General features: G+C 48.5%; 1 protein-coding gene across 9 annotated transcripts in view; it reads left to right on the top strand.

Annotated features, from left to right (window-relative positions):
- The window catches only part of LOC135911508 (cytochrome P450 3A5-like), a 197,435-nt gene extending 173,158 nt beyond the window's left edge, over positions 1 to 24,277 (top strand). For all 9 annotated transcript variants that reach the window (XM_065443843.1, XM_065443839.1, XM_065443864.1 and 6 more), the window contains 2 exons: positions 18,592 to 18,800; positions 23,259 to 24,277. In XM_065443843.1, coding sequence (XP_065299915.1) covers positions 18,592 to 18,800; positions 23,259 to 24,215 — 1,166 coding nt within the window. In that variant the 3' untranslated portion in view covers positions 24,216 to 24,277. The remainder of the gene's footprint in view (positions 1 to 18,591; positions 18,801 to 23,258) is intronic.
- Positions 24,278 to 26,958: the final 2,681 nt, after the last annotated feature.

Genomic DNA, 26,958 nt, shown 5'->3' with positions numbered 1-26,958 from the left:
GAAAAAGAAATGGGCATGGGCAGGACATGTAATGAGGAGGGAAGATAACCGGTGGTCATTAAGGGTTACGGACTGGATTCCAAGGGAAGGGAAGCGTAGCAGGGGACGGCAGAAAGTTAGGTGGGCGGATGAGATTAAGAAGTTTGCAGGGACGGCATGGCCGCAATTAGTACATGACCGGGGTTGTTGGAAAAATATGGGAGAGGCCTTTGCCCTGCAGTGGGCGTAACCAGGCTGATGATGATGATGAAAATACATGAATAATAACTGCATTGTCATTGCCAAAGATGCTGCAAACGAATTCTGAACGCTACGCGCGGTGAAGACATGTAAAATCTGTATTTTTCATAAAAGAATATATTCGTACGACCTACAAAATTGTGCTTGAAATAACTGATATGAATGCTTCCACCTCTTTTGTCTATTTCATAAGTAAAGAAAACATCATACGAACTTCAAAACTATATCAGTTCGAAACTAGCAAAGCAGTGCATGCCGCTGATATGAAAAAAAAATAAAAGCCATGAAATGAACAAGTTGAGGACAAATATTTTAATGAAAGTTTGTCATTCAAGAACCTTGTTTTAATTTTTGTACATATGCAACGTACAGGGAGAAATCTCAATGACGCTGTCCTTCGTTCCAATGTATTGCGCAGGAGTAGCAGTCACCGGTCGCGTATTGTGAGTAATTGCACCAAAATTATAGTCGCTACAGAGAGCCCATATAAAAAGCAGGAGTTCTACAACATATACATTAGAAATTCGAAGATACAGCTTCATAAAGGGTAAAAGAAGTGTAACTGGAAACAAAGCTCATTGCATGTATACACAAAACCTTGCAACAGGATATTTAAGTATACGTATAATTCTCCAATAAATATGCGTATCTTAGCAAAAGTCTCTATAAAAAAAGAAGTCAAATAAACTTGTTGCGCAATCAGATTCACAGATCACAGAATACTAAGCCGACCTCCCCCCTGCCCCCCGATCAACTCTCCCCGATGCATCGCGCGCGACGGAAGCCGGCGCGCTTCGTTCCCGCTTTTCTCCCTTGCGCACACAAGACTGAGCCACCATCGTCGGCTCCCCCCTCCCCCACGCTTTCACTCGCACATACAGCATGCGGTGCGCGGTGACGATGTTATCACCTTTGGAGTTTATACGGAACATAATGGCGACGACGACGGCATGAATGCGCCTGGAATGTTCATATAAATCATCATCATCATTACAATCAGCCTATTTTATGTCCACTGCAGGACGAAGGCCTCTCCCTACGATCTCCAATTACCCCTGTCCTGCGTCAACCGATTCCAATTAGCACGCGCAAATTTCTTAATTTCGTCGCACCCCCTAGTCATCTGCCGTCCTCTACTGCGCTTCCCTTCTCTTCGTACCCATTCTGTCACCATAATGGTCCAACGAGAGAAAGATGCAAATGAGAGAAAGGCAGGGAGGTTAACCAGAGTTGAAACCTCCGGTTTGCTACCCTGCACTAGTGGAAGGGAAATGGGATGTAAAGACGGAAAGAAGAGCGTGAGAAAAATAAAAGCGTGAGAAAAAATATGAAAAGGGACGAAATGGGGTCATTATAGTCTTTCTACTAGGCCACTGTAACGTAAAAAGGTAAAAAAAGCCTTGACCGACTTTCGCTGCGACGACAGTTCATGTCGGCATTCCAAAACTGACTGTTCTGAAAGTGGCCTGTCGTCAAGGCGTGCCAATGCGGTCGCTAGTGACAGCCGGTGCGCGCTGTATTGAGGTCAGTGGCAAAGTACGTGTTCGATAGTCTCCTCGCCACCGCAATGACTGCAAGCCGCGCTGTCGTCCACACCGCCTCGGAAGGCGAAAGATCTTGTGTAGGCGACACCAAGCCACAGTCGGCAAAGTACTGCTGTTTCGAGTCGAGAGAGTCCAGATGGCGGTCGAAGTCGAAGGGATGGGTCCAGTTGGTGTAGACGTGTATGCTTCAAGCTTGGTGTGTTCCATAAATTTTTGATGGCTTCATTTGCAAGCACACGAATTGTCATTGCAGCGTCTGTTCTTGAGAATGGAAGGGAGTCTTGCAAGCCCTCCTCATGTGCAGATCGTGCTGCTGCGTCGGCATGTTCATTGCCCATTATGCCACAGTGGCTTTGGAATCCACTGCAACGTGATGTCGTGTCCTTGCTTGACGATGTGGTGAAGCAGCAGTCTGATTTCTAGAACTAGTTGTTCGTGGGGTCCTCGGCGTAAGGAAGAAACCAAACAATGAACAGCAGCCTTGGAGTCAGTGAACACGCTCCATTTCTTGGGTAGTTCTTGAGAAATTACACGAAGTGCACAACGAATAGCAGCAAGCTCTGCGGCAGTCGATGTAGTCTGGTGCGATAGTCGAATTTTTATGGTGGAAGGTTTTGCAGGAAAGATCACCGATCCTGCATACCCATTCACCGTGGTTGAAGCGTCAGTATATAGATGATGATGCTTGTTGTACGTCTCGCACAGCAAGAGCAGTGAAAGCTGCTTGAGTGCTGGAGACGAGAGTTAGGCTTTTGTTCGTATTCCTGGTACCATTAGTCGAACCTTTGCTTGAGTCAAGCACCATGGTGGAAACGGAACTTTTGCTGGAGCTGTATAACCTGATGGAAGCACGCGTGGTCGATCCTCTGGCAGTGAGGCTAGATGATGGGCAGGCGCTCGAGCAAGGTGTCGTATGTGTGCTCTGAGCGCTTCCATGACTATATGGGTCTTGGCTGGCAAATCGTGTGCAATGGCAATTGTTTCAGCCGTTGACGAGCACCGCGGCAATCCAAGACACACACTAAGTGCCTGGGCCTGGACGCTTTCTAGTGTACGGACATTACTTCTGCAGGTGTTGGTCAGCACAGGCAAGCTGTATCGCAAATACCCAAGAAAGAGTGTCCTGCACAGTTGCATCATTGCATGTACTGAAGTACCCCAGACTTTTCCTCCAAGAAACTTAAACACATTAGAGATATTCGTCAGACGCTTCTTTAGGTAGGCCACGTGAGGACTCCAGCAGAGGTCACAATCAATGATTACGCCTAAGAATCGGTGCGTCCTGACATAAGGTATGCTTTGACCGTCGATAGAGACATCGTATGATCTCATTGGCTTTCGGCTAAACGCGACCAATGCGCATTTTTCTGGCGAGATCTTGAGGCCTTGTTCATTTAAGTACGCCGATGTTGACGTGGCAGCTTTTTGAAGCCTGGCGCGTACTTGCGGCCGTGTCACAGCAGATGCCCAGACACAGATGTCGTCGGCATACATTGATATTTTAACTGTGTTCGGAAGTCGTTCCACGAGACCAATGAGTACAAGGTTCAAAAGCGTGGGATTCAAGACACCGCCTTGTGGAACCCCATGGTGCGTATAATACTGCGAGGTTGGGCCAGCTTCAGTGTTAAGAAATAGAGACCGCCTATGTAAATAACTGTGTGTCCGACGATATGGACCGCCTAGGCCCACCGATTACAATGCTTCAAGTATGGCGTCATGAAGAACGTTGCCGTAGGCTCCCTTTATATCTAAGAACATTGCGACAGACAACCTCTTACACGCCTTTTAGTGTTGAACATAGGTTACCAGATCGATAACGTTGTCCATAGAACATCGGTGACATCGAAAACCACCACGAAATCACCTCAATCTAATATAATGGTCCAACGGTTATCAAATCAGTGCATTACATGACCTGCCCAGCGCCAGTTTTTTTCTCTTAATGTCTATTAGAATATCGTCTATACCCTTTTGCTCTCTGATCCAAACCGCTCTCTTTTGTCTCTTAAAGTTATGCCTAGCATTCTTCGTTCCATCGCTCTTTGCACGGTCCTTAACTTGTTCTCAAGCTTCTTTGTCAGTCTCCAAGTCTGCGCACCATATACCAGCACTGGAAAAATGCACTGATTGTATACTTTCCTTTTCAATGATAACGATAAGCTTCCAGTCAGGAGCTCACGATGTCTGCCGTATGTGATACAACCCATTTTTATTCTTCTGTGAATTTCCTTCTCATGGTCACTGTGGTATAAAGTTTGTAAACAGGGATAAGGGGCCTCAAAACTGCTGGCCAACGTTTCGATAGGAGGACCTATCTTCGTCAGAGGAGGCCTCGTCATCCTCGGCGTGTTAGTTTTAAAGGGTTAGTGCAGTGACGTCACGTGCGAGTGTTGTCGCTGGCGGCTGGTTTTAAAGAGAGAGACTTCAGAGGAAACGAGCGCTGTCGTCGGACGTCTGTGAGCTTCGTTCCCAAGAAGGGGGGACAAGAGCGGAAGAGTGGGAGCGCGGGGAGAAAAGAAAAGAAAGGCTTTTTTTTCTCTTCCTTTCTTTATTTTCTTTTCTCCCCGCGCTCCCACTCTTCCGCTCTTGTCCCCCCTACTTGGGAACGAAGCTCACAGACGTCCGACGACAGCGCTCGTTTCCTCTGAAGTCTCTCTCTTTAAAACCAGCCGCCAGCGACAACACTCGCACGTGACGTCACTGCACTAACCCTTTAAAACTAACACGCCGAGGATGACGAGGCCTCCTCTGACGAAGATAGGTCCTCCTATCGAAACGTTGGCCAGCCTTTCTGAGGCACTCTATCCCTGTTTACAAACTCTATACCACAGTGTGCTATCCCATCTGTCAGCCCCTTTCTCGTTTTCGGACTTCTCATGGTCAGGGGTCCCTGTGATTAGTTGACCTAGGTAAACGTACTCCTTCACAGACTCTAGAGGCTGACTTGCGATCTTGAACTCTTGTTCCCTTGCCCGCTTATTTATCATTATTTTTGTCTTCTGCATATTAATCTTCAACCCCACTTTTACACTCTCCCTGTTAAGGTCCTCAATCATTTCTTGTAACTCGTCCGCAGTGTTGCTGAATAGAACAATGTCATCATCAAACCAAAGGTTGCTGTGGTATTCGCCCTCGATCATTACTCCTAAATCTTCCCAGTTTAATAGCTTGAATAATTCTTCCAAGCATGCAGTGAATAGCATTGAAGAGATTGTGTGTCCTTGTGTGACCCTCTCTTTATAGGTATCTTCCTACTTTTCTTGTGCAGAATTGAGGTGACTGTGGAATCTCTGTAGATATTTTCCAGGGTATTTACGTAAGCGGTCTGTACTCCTTCGTTACGCAATGCCTCTATGACTGCTGGTATCTCTACTGAATCAAATGCTTTTTCGTAATCTATGAAAGCCAGATAAAGAAGCTTATTGTACTCTGCGGATTTCTCGATAACCTGATTAATGACATGAATGTGATCCATTGTAGAGTATCCCTTCCAGAAGCCATCCTGTTCTCTTCATTGACTAAAGTCTAGTGTTGCCCTTATTCTATTGAATATTATTTTGGTAAATATTTGATATAATACAGGGAGTAAGCTAATGGGCCTATAATTTTTCAGTTCTTTATTGTCTCCCTTTTTGCGGATTAGTATAATGTTTACATTCTTCCTGTTTTCTGGTACCCTTGCAGTCAATAGACACTTCGTATAGAGAGCCGCCAGTTTTCCAAGCGTTATGTCTCCTCCATTTTTGATGAAATCGACCGTTATTCTATCTTCTCCAGCTGCTCTTTCCCGTTTCATCTCTTGCAAGGCCCTTCTGACCTCATCGCTAGTTATAGGAGGATTTTCTGTATCCTCTTCATTAGTGCTTCGAATGGAGGCATTCTGACTCCTCTAGGTGTTGTACAGGTCAGTATAGAATTCTTGCGCTGCTGTTACTATACCTTCGAAGTTGCTGATGATATTAGACTGCTCATCTTTGAGTGCATACATCTTGGTTTGTCCTATGCCAAGTTTTCTTCTCACTGATTTCAGGATACGTCCATTTTTTACGGCTTTTTCAGTCTTTCTATTTGTTTCCAAGTACCATATTTGTTTCCAAGTACCAGCCTAAATTTGTCTGCTTTTACCCTTACTGCCTCTAAGTTGACCTGTTCTTTCTTGACCAATTTTACTCTTTCTCTGTTCGAATTGAGGTGAATCCTAGCTCTCACTAAACTATGATCACTGCACTTTACCCTACCTATCACTTCTACATCCTGCACTATGCTGGCATCGGCAAAAAGTATGAAATCAATTTCATTTCTTGTTTCACCATTGGGGCTTTTCCAGGTCCACTTTCTGTTGCTACGTTTCCTGAAAGAGGTATTCATTATTCTGAGCTTATTCCTTTCTGCGAATTCTACCAGCATCTTTCCTCTAGCGTTTCTAGAATCGACGCCATACTTGCCAATTGCTTGTTCACCAGCCTGCTTTTTCCCCACTTTTGCATTGAAGTCGCCCATTACTACTTTATACCGAGTTTGATCTTTTCTCATCGCTAATTCAACATCTTCATAATACTGATCTACTTCCCCATCGTCGTGACTGGATGTTGAAGCGTAGGTTTGTACTACCTTTAATTTATAGCTCTTGTTAAGTTTGATTACGACTACTGCTAGCCTCTCCTTAATGGTGTAGAATTCGGGAATATTGCCCGCTATGTCCTTATGGATTAAGAATGCTACCCCGTATTGCTTCTTATCTAGGGGACCTCCATAGCAGAGGACATGTCCATTATTCAGCAATGTATAAGCCTCACCAGTTCTTGTAATTTCACTAAGGCCAACGATATCCCAAACAATGCCTGATAGTTCCTCAGAGAGTCCTGCTAAGCTAGCCTCACTCGAGAGGGTTCGGGTGTTAAACTTTGCAAGGGTCAGTTTCCATTGGCGGCGCGTCCGGACCCAGAGATTCTTAGCACCCTCTGCTGTGTTACATGTCTGACCGCCGCCTTGCTCGGGTGCTCCGCCGCTCCTGGAGACTGAGGGCCATTGGTTAATTGTAGATATTGACACGTGTACTTATCTTTATCGGGCAACCACGTTTCGCCGCTTAACAACTGTAATCACACAGCGAGGGACGCGCCTGCATGTATCCGACGTTTCTGGAAAGTTATCGACGCTTCTATCCGCGTGTCTGTTGTCGCCGAACCTTGTGTTATCAGATTTCATCGCGTGACACGAATGGTGTAGAACTTTGTGGAAGACACGCGGGTTCCATCAGTTAATCTGTAACATTCGACGACTGATCTATAAAAGGCGACGCGCTTGAGCCGCTGATCAGATTTTCGACGATCGCCGACTGTGTTCGCCGCTATCGTTGTGCTTTAAGTGTAGCCTGTTTTGTGGGCACAGGTTCGCCCAATAAAAGCAAGTTTTGTCTTTCACAGTACTGCTACTGTGTTCTTTCTTCACCGTCACTACCACGTGACATCTGGTGGAGGTGCTAGTGCGTTCATGTACCGAACGCCCCCGCAAAGCCGCGATCCAAGCCCGAAGCCCGAGGACAAAACCGACACCGCGCAAGACCAGCGTGCTAGCCGCAGACTGCAAGGACTGCCCCCAGAGCACGGACTTCTACCTGAGGCGACAAAGAAGATCGCGGTCAAGACAACCTCAATGGCTGCCCCAGCGTCCCCCGTTATCCTACAACAACCCCGGGACCCACCGACGTTCCATGGAGCAGCGACTGAAGACCCGGAATCCTGGCTGGAGACATACGAGCGAATCGCGACATTCAACAACTGGGACTCCGACGACAAGCTGCGGCATGTCTACTTCGCCTTAGAAGACACCGCCAGAACGTGGTTTGAGAACAGGGAGTCGACCTTGACTACGTGGGACCTGTTCCGTAGCGGCTTCCTGCGCACCTTTACAAGTGTCGTGCGCAAGGAGAGGGCCGAAGCTATGCTGGACGCCCGAGTGCAGCTACCAAACGAGAACTTTGCCATCTTTACGGAAGAAATGACCCGTCTGTTCCGCCACGCTGACCCGGATATGGCCGAGGAAAAGAAAGTTCGCCTACTCATGCGTGGTGTGAAGGAGGAACTTTTTGCCGGGATGGTACGAAGCCCACCAAAGACCGTCGACGAGTTTCTTAGCGAGGCCACCAGCATCGAGAAGACACTCGAGATGCGAAACCGGCAATTCGACCGCCGCACGAACGCGACAAACTACGCCGGACTTCAGTCACTGGCCACCCACGACCTACGCGAGACTATCCGAGCTGTCGTGTGGGAGGAGCTACAAAAGCTGTTCCCATCATCACAGCCTCAAGTGGCTTCAATTGCCGATGCCGTGCGTAAGGAACTCCAACAACAACTTGGAGTAGCCCCTGAATCGCCGCAGCCCGAGCCGCAAGCAATGACCTACGCTGCCGTCGCACGCCGTCAAGGCCCCCCTCCGCGACCGCGCCAGGGCCCTGTCACGCCGCAGTTTCGTCGTCCGCCGCCGCCACCGCCGCCAGCACGACCACCCGTCGCCCAGCGCACCTACCCGAGGAAGACAGACGTTTGGCGCGCTCCTGACCACCGCCCGCTCTGCTACCACTGCGGGGAAGCCGGCCATGTGTACCGCCGATGCCCATACCGGGAGATGGGACTGCGAGGTTTCGCCGTTAACGCGCCGCGGCCACAGATTGGCGAACGACCTCGCGATATCGCCGACTACCTCGCCGCCACTCAGTGGAGCCATCGACGAGCTTCCCGTTCGCCGTCACCAGGCCGCTACCTGTCGCCGCAGCGCCGACCATACACTGGCCCAGCCCGCGGCCGGTCCGTCAGCCCATATCCGGAAAACTAAAAGCAGCAACCGATGGAGGTGCGGTTGCTGTTCGTCGAACTGACGAAGATCCTCCGCCGCCGACGAAGACGGCGAAGCAACCATCTCGACGACCTAATGACGACATGCCGCCGTCCCGACGAAGTCAGGAAGCCAAGACTACACCGACGAAAGACGACTTGACGACGCGACGTTCAAGCTTCAGTTTAACACGACGCAGCCGTGATCCGACGCCAAGACCCAACTGCAACGCCAGACAAAGAACCACCGACCTCGACGTGCTTCTCGACGGACACGCGGTTACCGCCTTAGTGGACACAGGGGCTGATTACTCCGTCATGAGTGGACACATCGCCGCCCAGTTGAAGAAGGTTAAGACTGCATGGGAAGGCCCTCAAATTCGCACCACAGGAGGACACCTCATCACGCCAACTGGAATCTGCACGGCAAGAATAACCATTCATGACCGTACTTACCCTGCCACTTTCGTTATCCTCCAACAGTGTTCACGAGACGTCATTCTCGGTATGGACTTCCTGAACCAACACGGCGCAATCATCGACCTGAAGTCACAGTCAATAACGCTGTCGGAAGATAAAGCGATACCGCCGGAGAGCCCTCGTAGTCACCATGCCTTGAGTGTGCTCGAAGATCAAGTGAGCATCCCGCCTCACTCCAGCATTGTTATTTTGGTCGGCACCGAAACACCCGCTGACATAGAAGGCGTCATCGAAGGCGACCAACGTCTTCTGCTCGACCGTGAAATTTGCGTCGCAAGAGGGATAGCTCGACTGCTCGGAGGAAACACGAAAGTGTTGCTGACAAACTTCAGCAAGGAGTTCAAGCACATCAACAAGGGCACGACCATCGCATACATCGAGGAAATTGTGGAAGCCAGCGATGCCTTTGTCCTCTCGGATTCTGTCGCGTCTACCCCGACGACTGTAGTTCCCGAGCCAGACTTCGACATAGGTCCAAGTCTCCCCGTGATTAAGCAGCAACAGCTCAGAAGTCTGCTTCGACGATACAAAGGCTGCTTTTCGACGTCATCGAGGATTCGACAAACACCAGTCGCAAAGCATCGCATAATAACCGAAGAATGCGCTCGACCACTACGCCAGAGCCCTTACCGAGTTTCGACGCGGGAACGTGAAGCTATAAGAGAACAAGTCGACGAAATGCTGCGCGACGACATCATCCAGCCGTCGAAAAGCCCGTGGGCATCTCCTGTTGTCCTGGTAAAGAAAAAGGACGGAACCCTACGTTTCTGTGTCGATTATCGTCGACTGAACAAGATCACGAAGAAGGATGTATACCCCCTCCCACGGATAGACGACGCATTGGATCGGCTCTGCAACGCTAAATACTTCTCGTCTATGGACCTCAAGTCTGGCTATTGGCAAATAGAAGTCGACGAAAGAGATCGCGAAAAGACCGCCTTCATCACCCCAGATGGCCTCTACGAGTTCAAGGTTATGCCATTTGGACTGTGCTCGGCGCCTGCAACGTTCCAGCGCGTCATGGACACGGTTTTAGCAGGATTGAAGTGGCAGACCTGTCTCGTTTACTTGGATGACGCCGTTGTCTTCGCCGAAAATTTCAACGATCACCATAGGCGGCTTGCAACAGTACTTGAGGCCATCAAGTCATCAGGGCTCACTCTGAAGCCAGAAAAGTGCCGCTTCGCCTACGATGAGCTTCTGTTCCTAGGCCACGTCATCAGCAAGTCTGGAGTCCGCCCCGACCCGCAGAAGACAGCTGCCATCGCAAAGTTCCCGCAGCCCACCGACAAGAAGGCAGTGCGTAGATTTCTTGGCATGTGTGCCTACTACAGGCGATTTGTCAAGGACTTTTCACGCATCGCTGAGCCGCTGACACGGCTAACTAAATGTGACATTGAGTTCAAGTGGGAAACGCCGCAGGCCGACGCATTTGAATAACTCAAACGACGCATGCAGTCGCCGCCCGTACTTGCGCACTTCGACGAGCACGCCGATACCGAAATTCACACTGACGCCAGTAGCCTAGGCCTCGGTGCCGTCCTAGTCCAGAGAAAAGACGGACATGAACACGTGATAGCTTACGCTAGCCGGTCGTTGTCAAAAGCGGAAGGCAATTATTCCACAACGGAAAAGGAATGCCTCGCCATCGTTTGGGCTACAGCGAAATTTCGCCCCTACCTATATGGCAGGCTATTCAGAGTGGTCAGCGACCATCACGCATTGTGTTGGCTAGCTAACTTAAAGGACCCTTCAGGACGGCTGGCACGGTGGAGCCTCAGACTACAAGAATACGACATTACTGTAACATACAAGTCCGGACGAAAACACTCAGATGCCGATTGCCTATCACGCGCCCCCATTGACCCGCCGCCGCAAGACGAGGATGACGACGCCTTCCTTGGAATAATAAGCGCGGAAGACTTCGCTGATCAACAACGAGGGGACCCGGAGCTAAAAGCCCTTGTCGAGTATTTGGAAGGGCACACCGACGTTGTCCCTAGGGCATTTAAGCGTGGACTATCTTCGTCACGCTTCAAAACAACCTACTCGTGAAGAAAAACTTTTCACCAGTCCGCGCCAACTACCTTCTTGTTGTTCCGTCGGCGCTGCGTCCAGAAGTACTGCACGCCTTACACGACGATCCAACTGCTGGGCACCTCGGATTCTCCCGGACGCTGTCGAGAATACAGGAAAGGTATTACTGGCCGCGTCTGACCGCCGACGTCGCCCATTACGTCAAGACATGCCGAGACTGTCAACGACGCAAGACACCACCGACAAGGCCAGCAGGGTTACTACAACCGATCGAACCTCCTCGTCGACCATTCGAGCAGATTGGGATGGATTTGTTGGGGCCGTTTCCGACGTCAACATCCGGGAATAAGTGGATCGTCGTGGCGACGGACTATCTCACCCGCTTCGCTGAAACAAAAAGCTCTACTGAAAGGCAGCGCAGCCGAGGTGGCGAAATTTTTCGTCGAGAACATCCTGCTGCGACATGGCGCCCCAAAAGTCCTCATCACCGACAGAGGAACGGCTTTTACAGCAGAGCTCACCCAAGCCATTCTGCAATATAGCCAGACAAGCCACAGGAGGACAACTGCCTACCATCCGCAAACGAATGGTCTCACGGAGCGCCTGAATAAGACCCTCGCCGACATGCTAGCGATGTACGTCGACGTTGAGCACAAGACGTGGGACGTGGTCCTGCCGTATGTAACCTTCGCTTACAACACGGCGGTGCAAGAAACAACACAGATCGCGCCGTTTAAGCTGGTTTACGGCAGGAACCCGACGACGACGCTCGACGCCATGCTGCCCCACGTCACTGACGAAGAGAATGTTGACGTCGCTAGCTATCTCCAGCGCGCCGAAGAAGCCCGACAGCTCGCCCGCCTGCGGATCAAGGACCAACAGAGGACCGACAGCCGATACTACAACCTCCGACGACGCTTCGTCGAGTACCAGCCCGGCGACCGTGTTTGGGTATGGACCCCGATACTCCGGCGAGGACTCAGTGAGAAGCTGCTGCGACGCTATTTCGGACCCTACAAGGTCATCCGACGTATTGGCGCACTGGACTATGAGGTCGTGCCAGACGGCATTTCGCACTCACAGCGGCGCCGCGCACGATCTGAAGTGGTCCACGTGGTGCGCCTTAAACCATTTTACGGACGCTGATGAACTTCCTTAGTTTGTTGTTTTCTTTGCTACGAGTGCTTTTCTTTGTTACTTTCGTTTCTTTGCAGCATCGGGTCGATGCTTTTTAAGGGGGGGGGGGGGTAATGACACGTGTACTTATCTTTATCGGGCAACCACGTTTCGCCGCTTAACAACTGTAATCGCACAGCGAGGGACGCGCCTGCATGTATCCGACGTTTCTGGAAAGTTATCGACGCTTCTATCCGCGTGTCTGTTGTCGCCGAACCTTGTGTTATCAGATTTCATCGCGTGACACGAATGGTGTAGAACTTTGTGGAAGACACGCGGGTTCCATCAGTTAATCTGTAACATTCGACGACTGATCTATAAAAGGCGACGCGCTTGAGCCGCTGATCAGATTTTCGACGATCGCCGACTGTGTTCGCCGCTATCGTTGTGCTTTAAGTGTAGCCTGTTTTGTGGGCACAGGTTCGCCCAATAAAAGCTAGTTTTGTCTTTCACAGTACTGCTACTGTGTTCTTTCTTCACCGTCACTACCACGTGACAATATCATCAGGGAGGTTGTGGCCGAATACTGCACCAGGGCGGCCAATTCCTGTTCTGGTGAGGGAGTGTCTTTGTTCAAGCTTAGTGGGCCTTCCTAATTTCGTTGTACCTGGATTAGTAAGCCCCACTCGCTCTCGGTATCTTTCGCTGGTGTCAGGCGTCATTGCAAACCTGCAGATGTAGTGCACAGGGGAATTTCAAAATATGTATTTATAATTGCTGTCACAATACTATAATAAGAGTATCCGGCAAATCACGAGTCTCGTGGCCCATTATTTTCCGCAAAAGAAGTAACAAAATCGACCTTTCACCATGCGACAATTAGCGGCGCCGCAACAATGACTTTTTTCTTTTGTTCGGTGGGGGCACCGAAATGAAAAAAAAAGCAAAGGAAAGCATGGGGTGCGATCGCGCAAACAGCTCGCTTTTCCGTTCGTTCGGTCTGGCTGCGACGTCACAAAGTAGGCCGTCCGCAAGATTTGTGAGAACGGGAGGGAGAGCACAGCCAATAAACGAGCGAGCCCAGCCCCGGAAGTTTGCGTCACCAGTTTGAGCTTCGATCGGGGACGATACATTAAGTGCAGAATGTTTGCGATGCTTTAATAATTAAACACGTAATATAAGAAAAAGATTCTTACTGTTGCAACATATAATCTGCCTCGGAAATCTCATGCGAGAGCAGAAAACTAATTTAAGCGGCATATATTTTGGTTTAGTCCGCTAGGTGGTATCGCACACGTCAAAACAAATTGGCGGGAGCGCGCAGTTCAATTGCAAAATCGCTGTTCGTCAGTTGCCAAAATGTCGTCGCACAAGAATGTCAAGCTTGGCCCTCACGTGTCGCCACACCAACGTGAACTGTTGGTGGCGTTTATGGAGGGCCATCCCTATCTTGTGCGGGCGTCGTGTGCACTCACACCGGAGTGCACGGTGGAGCGGAGGCGGCAGCTTTGGAGTGAGCTCGCCGCCCTGCTGAACACTGAGGGCCCGGCCGCCAAGACAGCCGAACAGTGGCAGGTCTTTTGGCCACCGATGGCGTCTTCCAGTTGCTCGCAGAGCCAGCGCACAGTGCGCTTCGAGAGCCTGAAGTGGTCGCGGAACTCTTCCTCGGTAAGCTCGTCAAATGCGTCCCGAAAGATGCGTTGCCGAGGCTGCCCGAGCGACTCCAAAAGCGCGATAATAGGAGCGGCCATCGCGACTCGTGAGCACCAAACAAACCGCCGAACAATGAACGCGATTCTCTGAGCACAACGTGAAACGGCGAGCATTCTCGACAAATGCACTCGGATCAATCAAAATTAAAACAGCACTATTTATATTTATCACAGCGCAGGCGCAGCATTTAATTTCACTGTGATCACAGTTGTTTTCAATAATTAACATCGCTAACGTTCGGCGATGGCGGATCGCGTTTTAATCTCGAAAAACTCGACCCCCGCCAGGGCCAGCCATGTTCGGCGAGCGACGACATTATGAGCAGACGACAGGCGCATCGTCTGCTACTAGCGCTGCTATGGCAACGGCCATTCATTCTTCGAAGCGAATGCCCTTGTCGACCGTTCCACGAAAGCGGCCGTTTCCCCTCGCTTTTAGAATGATTGACAGGAGTGTGACGTAAACGCATTTTGTGGTCCCGCCCCGGCGCAATGGCCGCCGTGACGAAACGCGCGGGCGCCAACGAATCACGAGAGGGCAAGCGAGAGAACGGAAAAGCGAGCTGTTTGCGCGATCGCGCCCATGGCATGTTGGTAAGAATCGAATGCCTACTTTGGGCACCTAATGTGGCTACCGGAGGAATATGAAAGAAAACGTGAGACGCTTCGTCCAAAAAGAACCATACGCATACTACTCGGTGTCCTACACCGGCGAGACAAAAGACTTTCCGGAGAGGTTGCAATAATATCGAAATGAAGGTGATGCCCTCAAGCGAACGCGTTGCAATCCGTTGAGTGCCCACAGTAATTGCGGCGAGCGACCATTGTTTCTTTTTCTCGTCTGCTAGCCAGAAAGCGTCCAAAACTCTGCCAGACCAATATCCACTCGGCCAGAGAAAAACGAACGCGCCCAAAAGTGCGCCGCGTGGTAGTCGAGCTACACGAGGAAAACGCAGGCGCTCTGGCTGGCTCTGGCAGCCCGCGGGTAGCGAGAACAAGAAAATTGAAGAGGCTGAATGTGTCCTCGTGAATAAAAGTCAAATCAGAAAAAATAAATAAGAACGTAGTTACCTTTGCTGGCTTTAGTGTCTTGACATGGATGCTTTTACGCAGGTGAAAAAAGCAATAACGTTGATATCTTTTTCTGTGTTATGACGGCACAAATGAACCACAACAACGCTTCATCTCATCGGACCTCGCTCCGTGCGTTGTCAGCTTGTCTGATAGTGTGTTGATTTGGCTTGTCTCGTTGTAGGGTCTGATGTACGACTTCAGAAAAGTCAATGCTCCTTTGGCGTCAAACGCTACTAAAAACATTAAACCCACAAAGTTCCGGAATTGAAAATCTAAAGCACGACTTTGTAAATGTCAATGTACCTTTCATATCAAAAGTTCATGAGAACTTTATGCCCATAAGGTTTAGGAATTGAAATCCACGCACTCCGTAGATTCCGCGGCCCACGCGAGATGCCGCGACGAGCCCGGTCGCCGGCAAAACACCATTGAAACTTTGTGCTCGGATGGGGCTCCATGTGTTATGTGACTCCAGGTGCATGGGTGTTGCCACGAAATCCAGGCCGAGTTCGCAATGTTCGCACCGAAATGTATTTTCCAGCATGCAAAATAAATTCTAGACAAAATTCAGAATGACTTCTGACGCCGGGGGGTGTTTTGGTCGGCGTTGCATGACAGCAGGAAAATAAATTCTGGGGGGCTGCTGAAGACCCATGAGTGCTCCCTCCCCTCCCTCTCTGGCTACGCCCCTGGCTTCTTTGTTTTTATTATTTTGGGGTTTTACGTGCCAAAACTACTTTCTGATTATGAGGCACACCGTAGTAGAGGACTCCGGAAATTTAGACCACCTGGGGTTTTTTAACGTGCACCTAAATCTAGCTACACGAGTGTTTTTGCATTTCGCCCCCATCGAAATGCGGCCGCCGTGGCCGGGATTTGATCCCGCGACCTCGTGTTCAGCAGCCTAACACCATAGCCACTGAGCAACCACGGCGGGTTGGCTTCTTTGTTCTCTACAGAATTACCGAGTGCAAACAAATGCTACCAAAATAACCTCATTGCAACAAATATACGCCTTCACGAACATCATTCGGTTATTAAAACGAATGGCTTCCTTTGACACTCTCTCCTGTTTTCGTAGAGAGAGAGAGAGAGAGAATAAACTTTATTCAAAAACTCCGGTCCGGGCTCGCCGAATTTTTTCGTGGACGGAGGAGAATGTTGCCTCAACCGCACAATGTGTCCATCAGTCCTGTCTCTCGCAGAAATGGGAGAAGAATGCGTGACACTTTCTTGCGCACTATCCGCTGTCCTTCCGGGAAGACTGACATGGTGAAACATTTGGTGGAGAAACAATTGCCGACAATGTCGGCCAGGCTAAACACGCGTTTAGCAGCATCACAGCCAGCACCAGCACCAGCACCAGCACCTCAATCGGCCGCTTTTGCCAACGCCAACTAGTTCTTTGAGTCGCACGTGCTCTCGTGCGAGAGCTTTCTGGCATCCGCGTTAGTCGGGGGGCGTTTTCATCACCGAATCCCGCTGCGCGTTTTTTTTTTTTTTTTTCTCGAGATGCGCTGTGTCGTCTTGCCCGCTCGCCACAGTTTGGCTTAGAACGGCTCCCACAGAGAGTGGTATCTGCATGAATTTTTCACGCCGACGATAGCAGTTTTTTTAATGCGATTAGCATTCCTAGATTGTTTCGCCCACTTTGGCGTGGGGCTGCTGCCTGCTATCCATCCGCTGAAACGTCGCTCTCGCTCGTGAAACAAAAAAAAGGAAATTATTTGTCCGACTGATAAAAGACAGAAGGCGCGCCGTTCTAGCTGACAATAAAAATTAAAGTTTTGCGCCTGAAAAATACGGCTCTGCAACCGCGCCGTAGTTCATTCGACGTCAAATATGTCGAACGCCAATTCTAAATTGTCAGCGGGACAAAACTGACTGTGATTTGGAGACCGCGTTGAAACTTTCTTTGTGGCATCCGACGGTGGGTAGACGCTGTGGTCTGTGGTGGCTCTGGCCGTGGGTGTATTAATGCGATTACATTTCTTAGCCTGCTTCCCCGACTACAGATTATAAATAAAGGTATCTTTAGCAATACTGCGTGTCACAACATTGGTTCAATGGTAATCGCATTAACGCGGCAGTCATCGTGAGATAGAATAGGTGGGGCCATTTTTTTTATATATATCCGGTTTACAAATTTTCTAGAAGCTGGAACGTGCTGTATAACTGCATATTTCGCCCTTCAACACTGTAGTTAAGTCCGATGTGTAGGATAAGAACGTTTTTAGAGAAATAGCTTAGCAAGGATACGATGCCATAGGGCGAGGTGATTATGCAGGAATTAAGAGTGAGTGCACCTAATTAAGATTTGAGTGCAAATGGAGTAAAGCATTGTTCCTAATTTATTATGCCGGTAGAGCTCCAACGAATGGCACAGAAAAAGAAAGTCTAGGTATGCATAGATACGACTATGTCCAACGAGCCGTTGCGAAAAAAATAAGAAGCAAACGTTGAACATTACAGGGCATAAGGAGAACCGAACCTTGAAATATGCTTTCTGTTACGCCATCCATGGCCTTAAACGCGTGACTGTCACATCGCCTCCGAATTCACACAAGCAAGCGTGTGTGCCAGTATTCATTTTTTTCTTCTTGATGTTAACCGATTCCATTGATAAGCGGGCGTGCATTTCAGCTTTAGTTAAGGGTGCATTACTTCGTTAAACAATGCGTCAGCATCCGAAGTACACATGCATGCGCGTTGGCTTTTAATATTCAGGCCGTGTTTACTAAGCAGGTGACTGACGCACCTGCTTGTCTGAACAATTATTATTTACCCAAGATAAAAGTGTTTCCCATACCACCCCTCAAGTGCACGCAATGTAAAGGAGGAGTAATAAGAAGATGACGCGAGAAGGAACAAGAACGAACGAGCAGTCCTGAGAGGGCCTGGAATGCAATGTGTAATAAAAAAATAAGTGCTGTAACGTTCAGACATCATGTTGGCAAATATTTTTTGCCAGCAACGCACACTTGACCGCTCTGCCACACTTAAGCTATAGAAATTCGAAGACTCGAAGATAACTATTATGTTAACAATACTTGTTGCTTTGGTGTATATGGCGGAGCCACCGGCAATATATTATTTCAGACACTATTGGTCACATCGTTGCCTAATATGACAGCTCCATCTAGATACCCATTCGGGCTTGGGCCTCTGGCATGCACAGACGCGACGCTGCAAGGTTGTTCGATACTTCCATCGTAAAGGTGAAATTTAGCTTGCTGGCCGAATACCCTTGGCGCCTCACCTGCACGGGGTAAAAGTTGTTTGAAGTAAATCACGAGTGCAGCATCATCGCATATTTCTTTATCCAAATAAATCATTAATTCACCGGAAGATTGTCCGTATGGTCTGCGACCCATATGAAAGTCCGCGCGCTCAGACACGAACAGCAGACATGAAGGCCTCTTGAAAGGAGAGGCTCCAAGTGTGAGCATGCATAGGAAAACTTATAGCACTATACAATTTATAAGAGGGAATTGATAGTAATTATTTGTTAGTACGTAACGTGAACTGGGCTGATCCGCCATTTCGCAGGAGTCCGATGGAAGAAAGTGCGGAGCGTGGTTAACCCCAGCTTCAGCTCCACAAAGATGAAGCATTTGACTCGAACCATTGTGAGCTGTTGCGAGAAGACACTAGAAGTCATCAACAGTCACGTGGATGGTGGACAACCAGTAAACATGACAAAGTTATTCAAAGGCCTTTCCCTGGACGTCGTATCCAAGTGCGCCCTTGCATGGGAGGTAGGTTTGTCTATTTACTGCCAAGCGGAATAAGTATATTGAACGACCTGCGGGATTGTGAAAACTATAAAAACGCAGGAAACGGATACGAGGATGAGTTAGAGTAATCACATCCGGTGTGATTTGCACGTGTGATGAGATGTAATAATAATAATAAGAAGAAAAAAAAAGAAAACTTGCTTGCGTTCTTGCAATATCGGTTATCGGGATACACAAGAACTACAGGGAAGATAGAATTGACTTTCCCTTAGATAATGAAGGAGCGAGAGAAGGTGCAAGAGTAGACTGAATACGTAATCATTACGAAAGTCACTCCCCACTGCTCCAGATTATTCCAATCGGAACTGCACTTCAGCAGGGTGTAGACAAAGACGCGAAAAAGTTGAAATGGTATTGATAGCCTAATAAAATTTGGGCTCCAATCAGGCACTCATGTTAAATGTGCGTCAAGTATACCTTAATTTGAAACATTAATAATATCACTGTATTGCTAGTATTTCGTGGTGTGGATGTGTGATATTATTAAAAATCATGTAAGCGTATACAAACACCACAAAGAGAAATAGAAATGGGCTAGCAATTGTGTCCTGAAAGGGACAACACATCCACCCGGTTGCAGAAGACAGAAAAACTAAAGAGAAACAGAAGAAGGAGATAAAGCAAGAAATAAAGAAGAGAAAGAGAGGAAGAAACAACTCATAACACAGTAATTTGCGGAGTATGAGCATTGCAGACGAGAGCCTAGTCCTGTGGTTGACAAGAATTCTAGCACAGCTTTGGGAGCCTCATATCGAGTTGAAGCACGATAAATAAACAACAATAAATTAAGGTGTAGTAGGCATACGGATCGCCTGGAGAGGATATCACGTGGATTTCTCGTGTACAGTAATGTCAAAGTGGCTTTCTCTATTAAGGAGACGTTGGCACCTTAAGGTAGTACTTGCTACTTCATTGCAGATTGTGTATGGAAAAGAAATGTGAATAATCGCTTTAAGAGTTCAGTGATGTGTCAAACGATGTTAGCACGGAAAGTTAGCACATCGCATGAGCACCGGAGTCAAAGATGGTTTACCCAGGATCGTGGAGCCGTGGACCTCGCAATCTGGAGCTTGCCCAGTGGTTGTCGGATCGCACCGCTGGGCACTAGCCGTTACAAAGTGTACGCCCAGGTGCTCAGGAATGTGCTGCTGACTGCACCTTGCAGCGGCGGCTCACGATTTCTGAGGGGGGCAGGCAAAAGATACGGCGACGACGTAACGATCACCAACTATCGTTTAATTACATCATTACGAAGCGGTCAGATTTACAAGCTTCCTGACGGAGAGTGACACACACTCTAGCTTGTGCTCAAGTCTGCTGAAAGTTGAAGTCCGTTGGCGGAGGCGTCCGTTATAAAATCTGGAATGCCCTCTCTCAAAAGAAGAAAAGAGCGAACGCTCTCCGCGCTGGCGGCCGCCACTTGGGACACGTAAGACAGTTCAGCGGATTTTCTAACCATCTCTCACCCAGCACAGGGAAAGGCACTGACGCGCACACTCGCTCACACAGACACCGCCGATTCCTCCCTCGCCGATGAGAAGGAAGAGGGTATATATACACATGAAGCTTAGCCGTCCCGCACGCTGAAGGGAGACAGTACTGTGGAGCCTACGCAGACATCAGGGCGTCCTACGATCCGTGGGTAAGGGGGCGAGAAAGTGCGCACAAAGGCTAAGGTCTTTTCGCCGTTGCGGCCTCCTATGCGTCTTAATGCGATGGCGTTAAGGGCCCCGTGTCGCAGAAATCCTGTGTCGGCGTCCAGAGTCGGACGTCCATCTCGACAAAAATATTCTCGAACCACCCATACCCAGGTCTTCCATGTGGCGCAAGGAAGCTACTGAATTATTTGAATTTCTTAAGCTAAAATACGCAGAAAAATTATGAAGTAGGACTTACACACAGCCTACAGACATGATAGCGTGGGATTGTAATTTGTCTATACGAGAAAACATATTTATGTTACGCGAAAACTCAAAGAAATTTTTTTCCAGTGTTTCTACAATACACAGACCGGCCACGGTGTCCGCCATTCGCGCGCCGGCGCGTGAATATCTCGGGGGCCACGGAGTGGCACGCCCGGTTCCTTGCAATACCTCCAGACGGCGCTTTCCCCCCACCGCATCATGGCCCAATCAAGAGGCAGCGTTTCCACCAGAAAGCCCACCTTCGTGTATAGCGTTTGCGGCCAGGGTTTCCCGGTAAACATTACGGTTATATAATGCTTCAGTTGCCGGGAAGCGTAAGAAGCAGTCAGGGATCTATTAATGCTATCACATTCCACACTTAAAGGCGAAGCTTAAGCGTCCTCCATCTTTTATTTAACGGTTGCGGGTGGCTCGGCGTTTTCAAAACATCCAGGCTTCCCCCGCTCCTTTGGAGGCGCGGCAAAAATTGTTCACCACGCAGGCCAGTCGTAACACCGGACACTTTTGTAGATAGGTATGCAGTTTCAGAGACACAAAACTATATTGGGGGCGAGGACTTGCGGAGTCGCCATCTGCGTAGTTTCAGGGATCACGCGGCGCGCTCCTCACAGGTTTGGCTTAGGGCACTCAATAAAAACACCACGCGGCAGCCCTCCTGGACAGTTCTGAAAGTACTCTCAAAACGAGGGAAGTTTTTGCTGTCGAAATAATAATTTTGGACAAACTGAAAGCACAGAATCGTTTACAGACGCTATCTCTTTACCGAATACGTAAAGTGAACGCCACTGTGCACGGTCACCGCGATGGAGTCTCCCGAACCGGCTTCTTGCATGAAAGGTAGGCAAACGCTGAGAGCAAACTATGTGAAATATATTCTTATAGTGGGCTGTCTGTCTAACCAAACGGAGCATAACATAATGAAGCCTCAATGCAGCGATCGCATGGGTTCCCAGCGACCGATTGCACGTCTGCACGCATGTCCGCGCACAGTGTTTCACTTTCGCTGCGAGCGCGTTTTCGCACCGTGCCCTGAGCTTTAGCCCGCAGAATATGAGCATTTCATAGTACACAAGCAACCCTTGTTGCGTGGACGCTATCAGAGCTGTTCAAAAATCATTTCGTTATAGAGACTTCGACCCCTACGGCTACTGTTATGTGCCTTCGCGACGATTCAATTTTTTTTCTAAATTCTTGGACGTTTCAAAATTATTTGCCTCGCACTGTATGTTTATCGTTCTTCTTAGCGTGCGATTTCCCACTGCTTCTTTTTCGGAGTGCAGTACATTAATTCATAACACAAACATGACCATATCCCATGCCTTTTTTTATGTGCTTCTTACAGCTCCCTTTCCATTTCAGTGAACTTGCCATCATCAAGCATCAACAAGTTCATAAACCAAACCGTCATTACATTAGCCGGGCAGCGGGCGCGGGCGAGCGTCTCAGTGCGTGTTTTTTGCTACTCTCCGAACAACGCAGTCCCGGTACCGTAGCAGAAATCTTCCTCGCATCCCCCAGTGTAGGGTAGCAAACCGGATACTCTTCTGGTTGACCTCCCTGCCTTTCCCGTCCTTGCTTTCTCTCTCTCTCTCTTCCTCGCATCTGTGCTTGCTGCATACCCTAGTTGTAGCCGATGGCTGTTTGCCGGTTCCAAGTTTCGCGAGCCAAGCTTCGCACAGCTTGTCCTGCGGCCACGCAGGAATAAGGCTGCCTCCGGGCTCCAATGCGTAGGTCCGGTACTGTGGCGCCCAGCAGTAGCCTACCATGCTGCGTGCCTCCAAAGGCAGCCACTACTTATTATAGTGCTTTCAAAGGTTGTCAAGCAGACACACAAGGCGGGAAAGCCTCATCACTTAATAAAAATTACAGCGCAGGTGTGACTTAAAACTTTCGTCTTCAGCTCGCTTCGGCATTTCCGAAGCAGCCGAAGCGTCCGCTGTGGCCACGTGATCCCTGATGCCACGTCACGCCGACGGTGGCGCCAGCTTTTCCAGTGGAGATTGCCCCCAATATTGAGTGTTTGCCATGTTATTCGATGTAACCACGTTAGCGTTGGATGTTTCCCGCGTTCTCTTATATGGAAAGCAGGTTTGAGATCCCGCTAGTTTGGATTCCGTCGCGTTTGGTATAGCGCGACACATACGTACACGGGAAGATTTTGTGCGCGGGCAAGTCTGAGAAACCACCGGCCGGTCTGTGAGAAGGTGCACTTATGAATCAGATGAAGTAAAATTAATCCGAAATTCAGTCAACAGCGATGGAGGATGAGGACGTTGTAGGCTGCAGGCGGATCTAGCCTTGCAATACATGACGACAATTGCTCAGACCGGACGCCTCCTTTCAGGAAGGCTGGTCACTGTTTGTCACTGCCCCGGTTAAAGCCACACTTATCCCGCATGATAGTTTGGAGGATGTACTAATAATCATCGTTTCCTGCTAACTTGCAAGTAGGTAAGTCGGCACGGACCCTAACTCAATTATTTCGCTACCGCAGGTCGATTGCCAGGGAGACCCAAATGACCCGCTACTGAAAGTAGTCAGGAGCGTCGCCGAGGACACCGAGGGCACCTTGGTCGAAGGAGCGCTTAAAGTTCCCGCTTTCCGGGGCCTTTTGCGATGGGTGTTTCCATTCACCGAGATCTCCAGGATCTATTGTGACCTGCTGGAACGTTTGCGTCAGATAATAAAACTTCGCCGGCGTGGACACCAACCCTCGACGCTGGACATGTTGCAGCTACTGCTTGATGCCCAGGAGGGCACGGAACAAAACGGATTTGAAGGCAGGAAACCACATATCCCACTGATCACTGACGACGAGCTTCTGGGGAACTGCTTCGTCTTCTTGGTCGCGGGATACGAAACTACCGCAACAGCTATGTCTATCGCAATGTACGAACTGGCCATGCACCCCGACGAACAGGAAGTTATCTACTCGGAAATGATGCAAGGTCTTGAACATAGTGGCGAACTTACGTACGAAGTCATCCACCAGCTGAAGCGTCTAGACATGTTCGTATGCGAGTGCCTCCGCATGTATCCTCCTATTGCTTTAATCACATCTAGACAGTGCAACAAGGACACCGTAGTTCTCGGACAGCGTTTTCCTGCTGGTGTCAACGTAATGGCTCCAACGTGGCAGGTACACCACGATCCAGAAGTTTGGCCCAATCCATTCCAATTCGACTCGGAGAGATTCCGCGGTGGAGCCCGCGCCCACCACCCGGCGGCGTTTATGCCGTTTGGTCTTGGTCCCAGGGAGTGCCTGGGAAAGCGGTTTTCTATTCTAGAGATCAAAGCGGCTATCTGCACAACGCTAAGGAAGTGTAAAGTGCTTCTGTGCGAGGAAACGGCCGTTCCTATGAAGCCGGTCGTAAGGTCCCTGTTTCTTCGGTCTGAAAGCGACATTATGCTGAAGTTCGGGCTCAGGAACGTTTCTTATGAAAATGTATGATAGCGCTGGAGTGTTCACCAGCCTGTTCTGTGTAAAGTACATACATAAAACATTAAAAACTGTCTTGCTCATTTCATATAATTTATAAAACCTTGCATTCTTCGCTGCTAAGGCAGCAGGCATTTTTTTACACACATAATATTTGGAAGGTTGTAACTAGAATGACAGCGTCCTATTCGAAAAGATGACGCGAAAAGTGGGCAGGAACCATTAGCTATACATTACGGAAACAACACAAATTAGCTCCCAGCATCACTTTGTCTGAAGCTAGAATAAATGCCGCACGGAGAGATTACATAACTGTGCGGTCAAACTTCCAGGTTGAGCCTCCACAACGTTAATATACTGGGCTCGTTTCTGCACTAGCACATTTGAGTGAATTCAGTTTTTACGAATGCAGTGAATTATGTAAATGAAAGGTGACATGAACTTCGATTGTAGAGCGAAGTGACACGGACAGAGACTAGAAGCAGACAGGACGAGCGCTAACTCTCAACTAAATTTTTATTAAAACGAAGAACATATATATATATATATAGGTGATTGCAAAAACCACAGCATTAGAACATGACAAGGTATAAAAACATCAATTAATCATATCAGTAGGTAGGGAAGTCAAGAAGGAAACAACAAAAAGACACTACTTGAGATTAACGCACGTGTTGTGAAGATACTGAAATTGGCATTCTAACAGACACAAAGATGCATGGCTAACGCAAGTGTCTCCTAATATTTTGATGCGGAATGCCTCGATTATTTCGTGTGTGGTTTGGCATTTGTGTCTGGAAAGAATTTTCGTGTCTTCCAAGCAAGGTTTACGACCACAATTGAAAACAATGTGACGCTAGATGTGAAGCATTAGGGCTATTTAGTGAATGTGTGTGTTCTTTTATTCTAATATTAATGCACCTGCCGCTCTGTCCAATGCAAGTTTTCCCGCACTTGAGTGGCATCTGATAAACTATACCAGTGTTACAAGGCACAAATGGGGACACATGTCTAACGCCGCAATCATTTTTTCTTTTTTTGCCACCCTGTTCAAGCTTCCTATTTATCATAGGGCACATGATAGACAACTTGCGGGGGGCCGAGAAAGCTGTATTGACGTCATATCTAGGTGTCCTATGCTGGTGTTAATTTTAGCATATTGAAGCGTCAGTAGACACAGTGGGCATTGCATGAGGAACAGTAGCTCTAATGAAGGCGCGGGAGTTTAAATATAATTACCTTGCGTGAGTATTGCGGTCTTGAACCGTTGCTTGAAGCTAACAAGCGAAATCAGTTTCTTTCAAGTCTGGGTAGGGTTGTTCAAGACGAGCAAAATTAGGAATTCTACAAATGTGCCGGCAAAGCGCCATCGGCTTCTTATTCACCCCGGTCCTTCTGCAGTCAATGCACTTCTTTCGCAACGACAGACGCTTGAGAAACCATTTCTCGTGGGTTGCCACAGACTGCAGCGGCGTGTCATTTATTCACAATCTTTTCTCTGAAATCTGCGTCAAACATTGAGATAAAGGCTAAAACAAAATTAAACAAAAAAACGACAAAATGCAGGAAATTTGAATTTGAATGAAGGAGCTCCAGTAACAAGAACGAAAACGTATCGAGTTGCACCAGTCGTAGATTTTTGTTAACACTACACAAGGTAATTAGAGGACTGTCTGCAAGATGCCAGATTCATTAGATGTGATTGCTCGCATGCGAGCACACTACCTTTTAAATTTGAATGGGCAAGTAATAATATCAGAAATATATGCGGCTGCCACGGCCGGGATTGAATGAGGTCGCGGGTTCGATTCCGCGACCGCGGCAGCCACATTCCGATAGGGACACAATGGAAAAACGCACATGTACCGTGCGTGCATTTGATGCATGTTTGAGGACCTCAGTAGGTCATAATTAATCCGGAGTCCCCACTATGGCGCGTGTCATATAGTCAGATCAGGGTTTCGGCACGTAAAACCACATAATTTATTTTAAAACTTGAACAAGTGGTGGAGAAGGAAGAAAAAAAAAAGAGCGATTTCTTTGCACTTTTTTGAAAATACAACTCAGTGATGCGCTCCTGCGCACGACGGGTAGCCCGAATATTACTCAAACCAGAGTTGTTCACGTACCAACTGTTGCGGCAACACATATTCCATATAACAATTTCACCGGACCCCGCCTACATCGATGTATAGTGCGGAGCACCCAACCAAGCTATGCGGCCAATGCCATCTAGCGAACATTTTCACCTAGAATTATATATTGTACTCCAAATGGCGTGCCCCTGCTGAAACAGATCTGCACGCCACCTCTAACGCATTCGTTGAAGCACTCGTTGAGATTGTGTGCGTCTAAACATTGGCGGTACTATTTATTGCACCGTCTCTTGCACAAATCGTGCGCGATGCACGTGCAGCCGGCAGTAATTTCAGCGTTTACCGTGTCAATTGCAGGCACGAGGCATTTCTTCATTTGAAGGGCATAATGCACAGGCATTGAAACCAGCGTGCTCGGAATGTCTACGAGATCATGGCCAGTCACTGACAAGGGCCGTCATGCGCCAACACATCTTAAGAGGAAACTTTCGATAGGGGCCATCTTCGATTTTCCTATTCAGATACCTGTAAAACGCAAAAATGATTTTATAAGACAACCGCTTGACCCATTTAAATAAAATTCAGTGAAAAGACGCTTCTCTTCTTACATCCCACGTAGTATTTGAACTAGGTGTGACAATTTTTAATGCGGAAGCATT

This window comes from Dermacentor albipictus, chromosome 1 (assembly GCF_038994185.2).
Source record: "Dermacentor albipictus isolate Rhodes 1998 colony chromosome 1, USDA_Dalb.pri_finalv2, whole genome shotgun sequence".
Classification (NCBI taxonomy): domain Eukaryota; kingdom Metazoa; phylum Arthropoda; class Arachnida; order Ixodida; family Ixodidae; genus Dermacentor; species Dermacentor albipictus.
The sequence above is the reverse complement of the archived record's forward strand: the minus strand, read 5'-3'. Positions and strand labels throughout refer to the sequence as shown.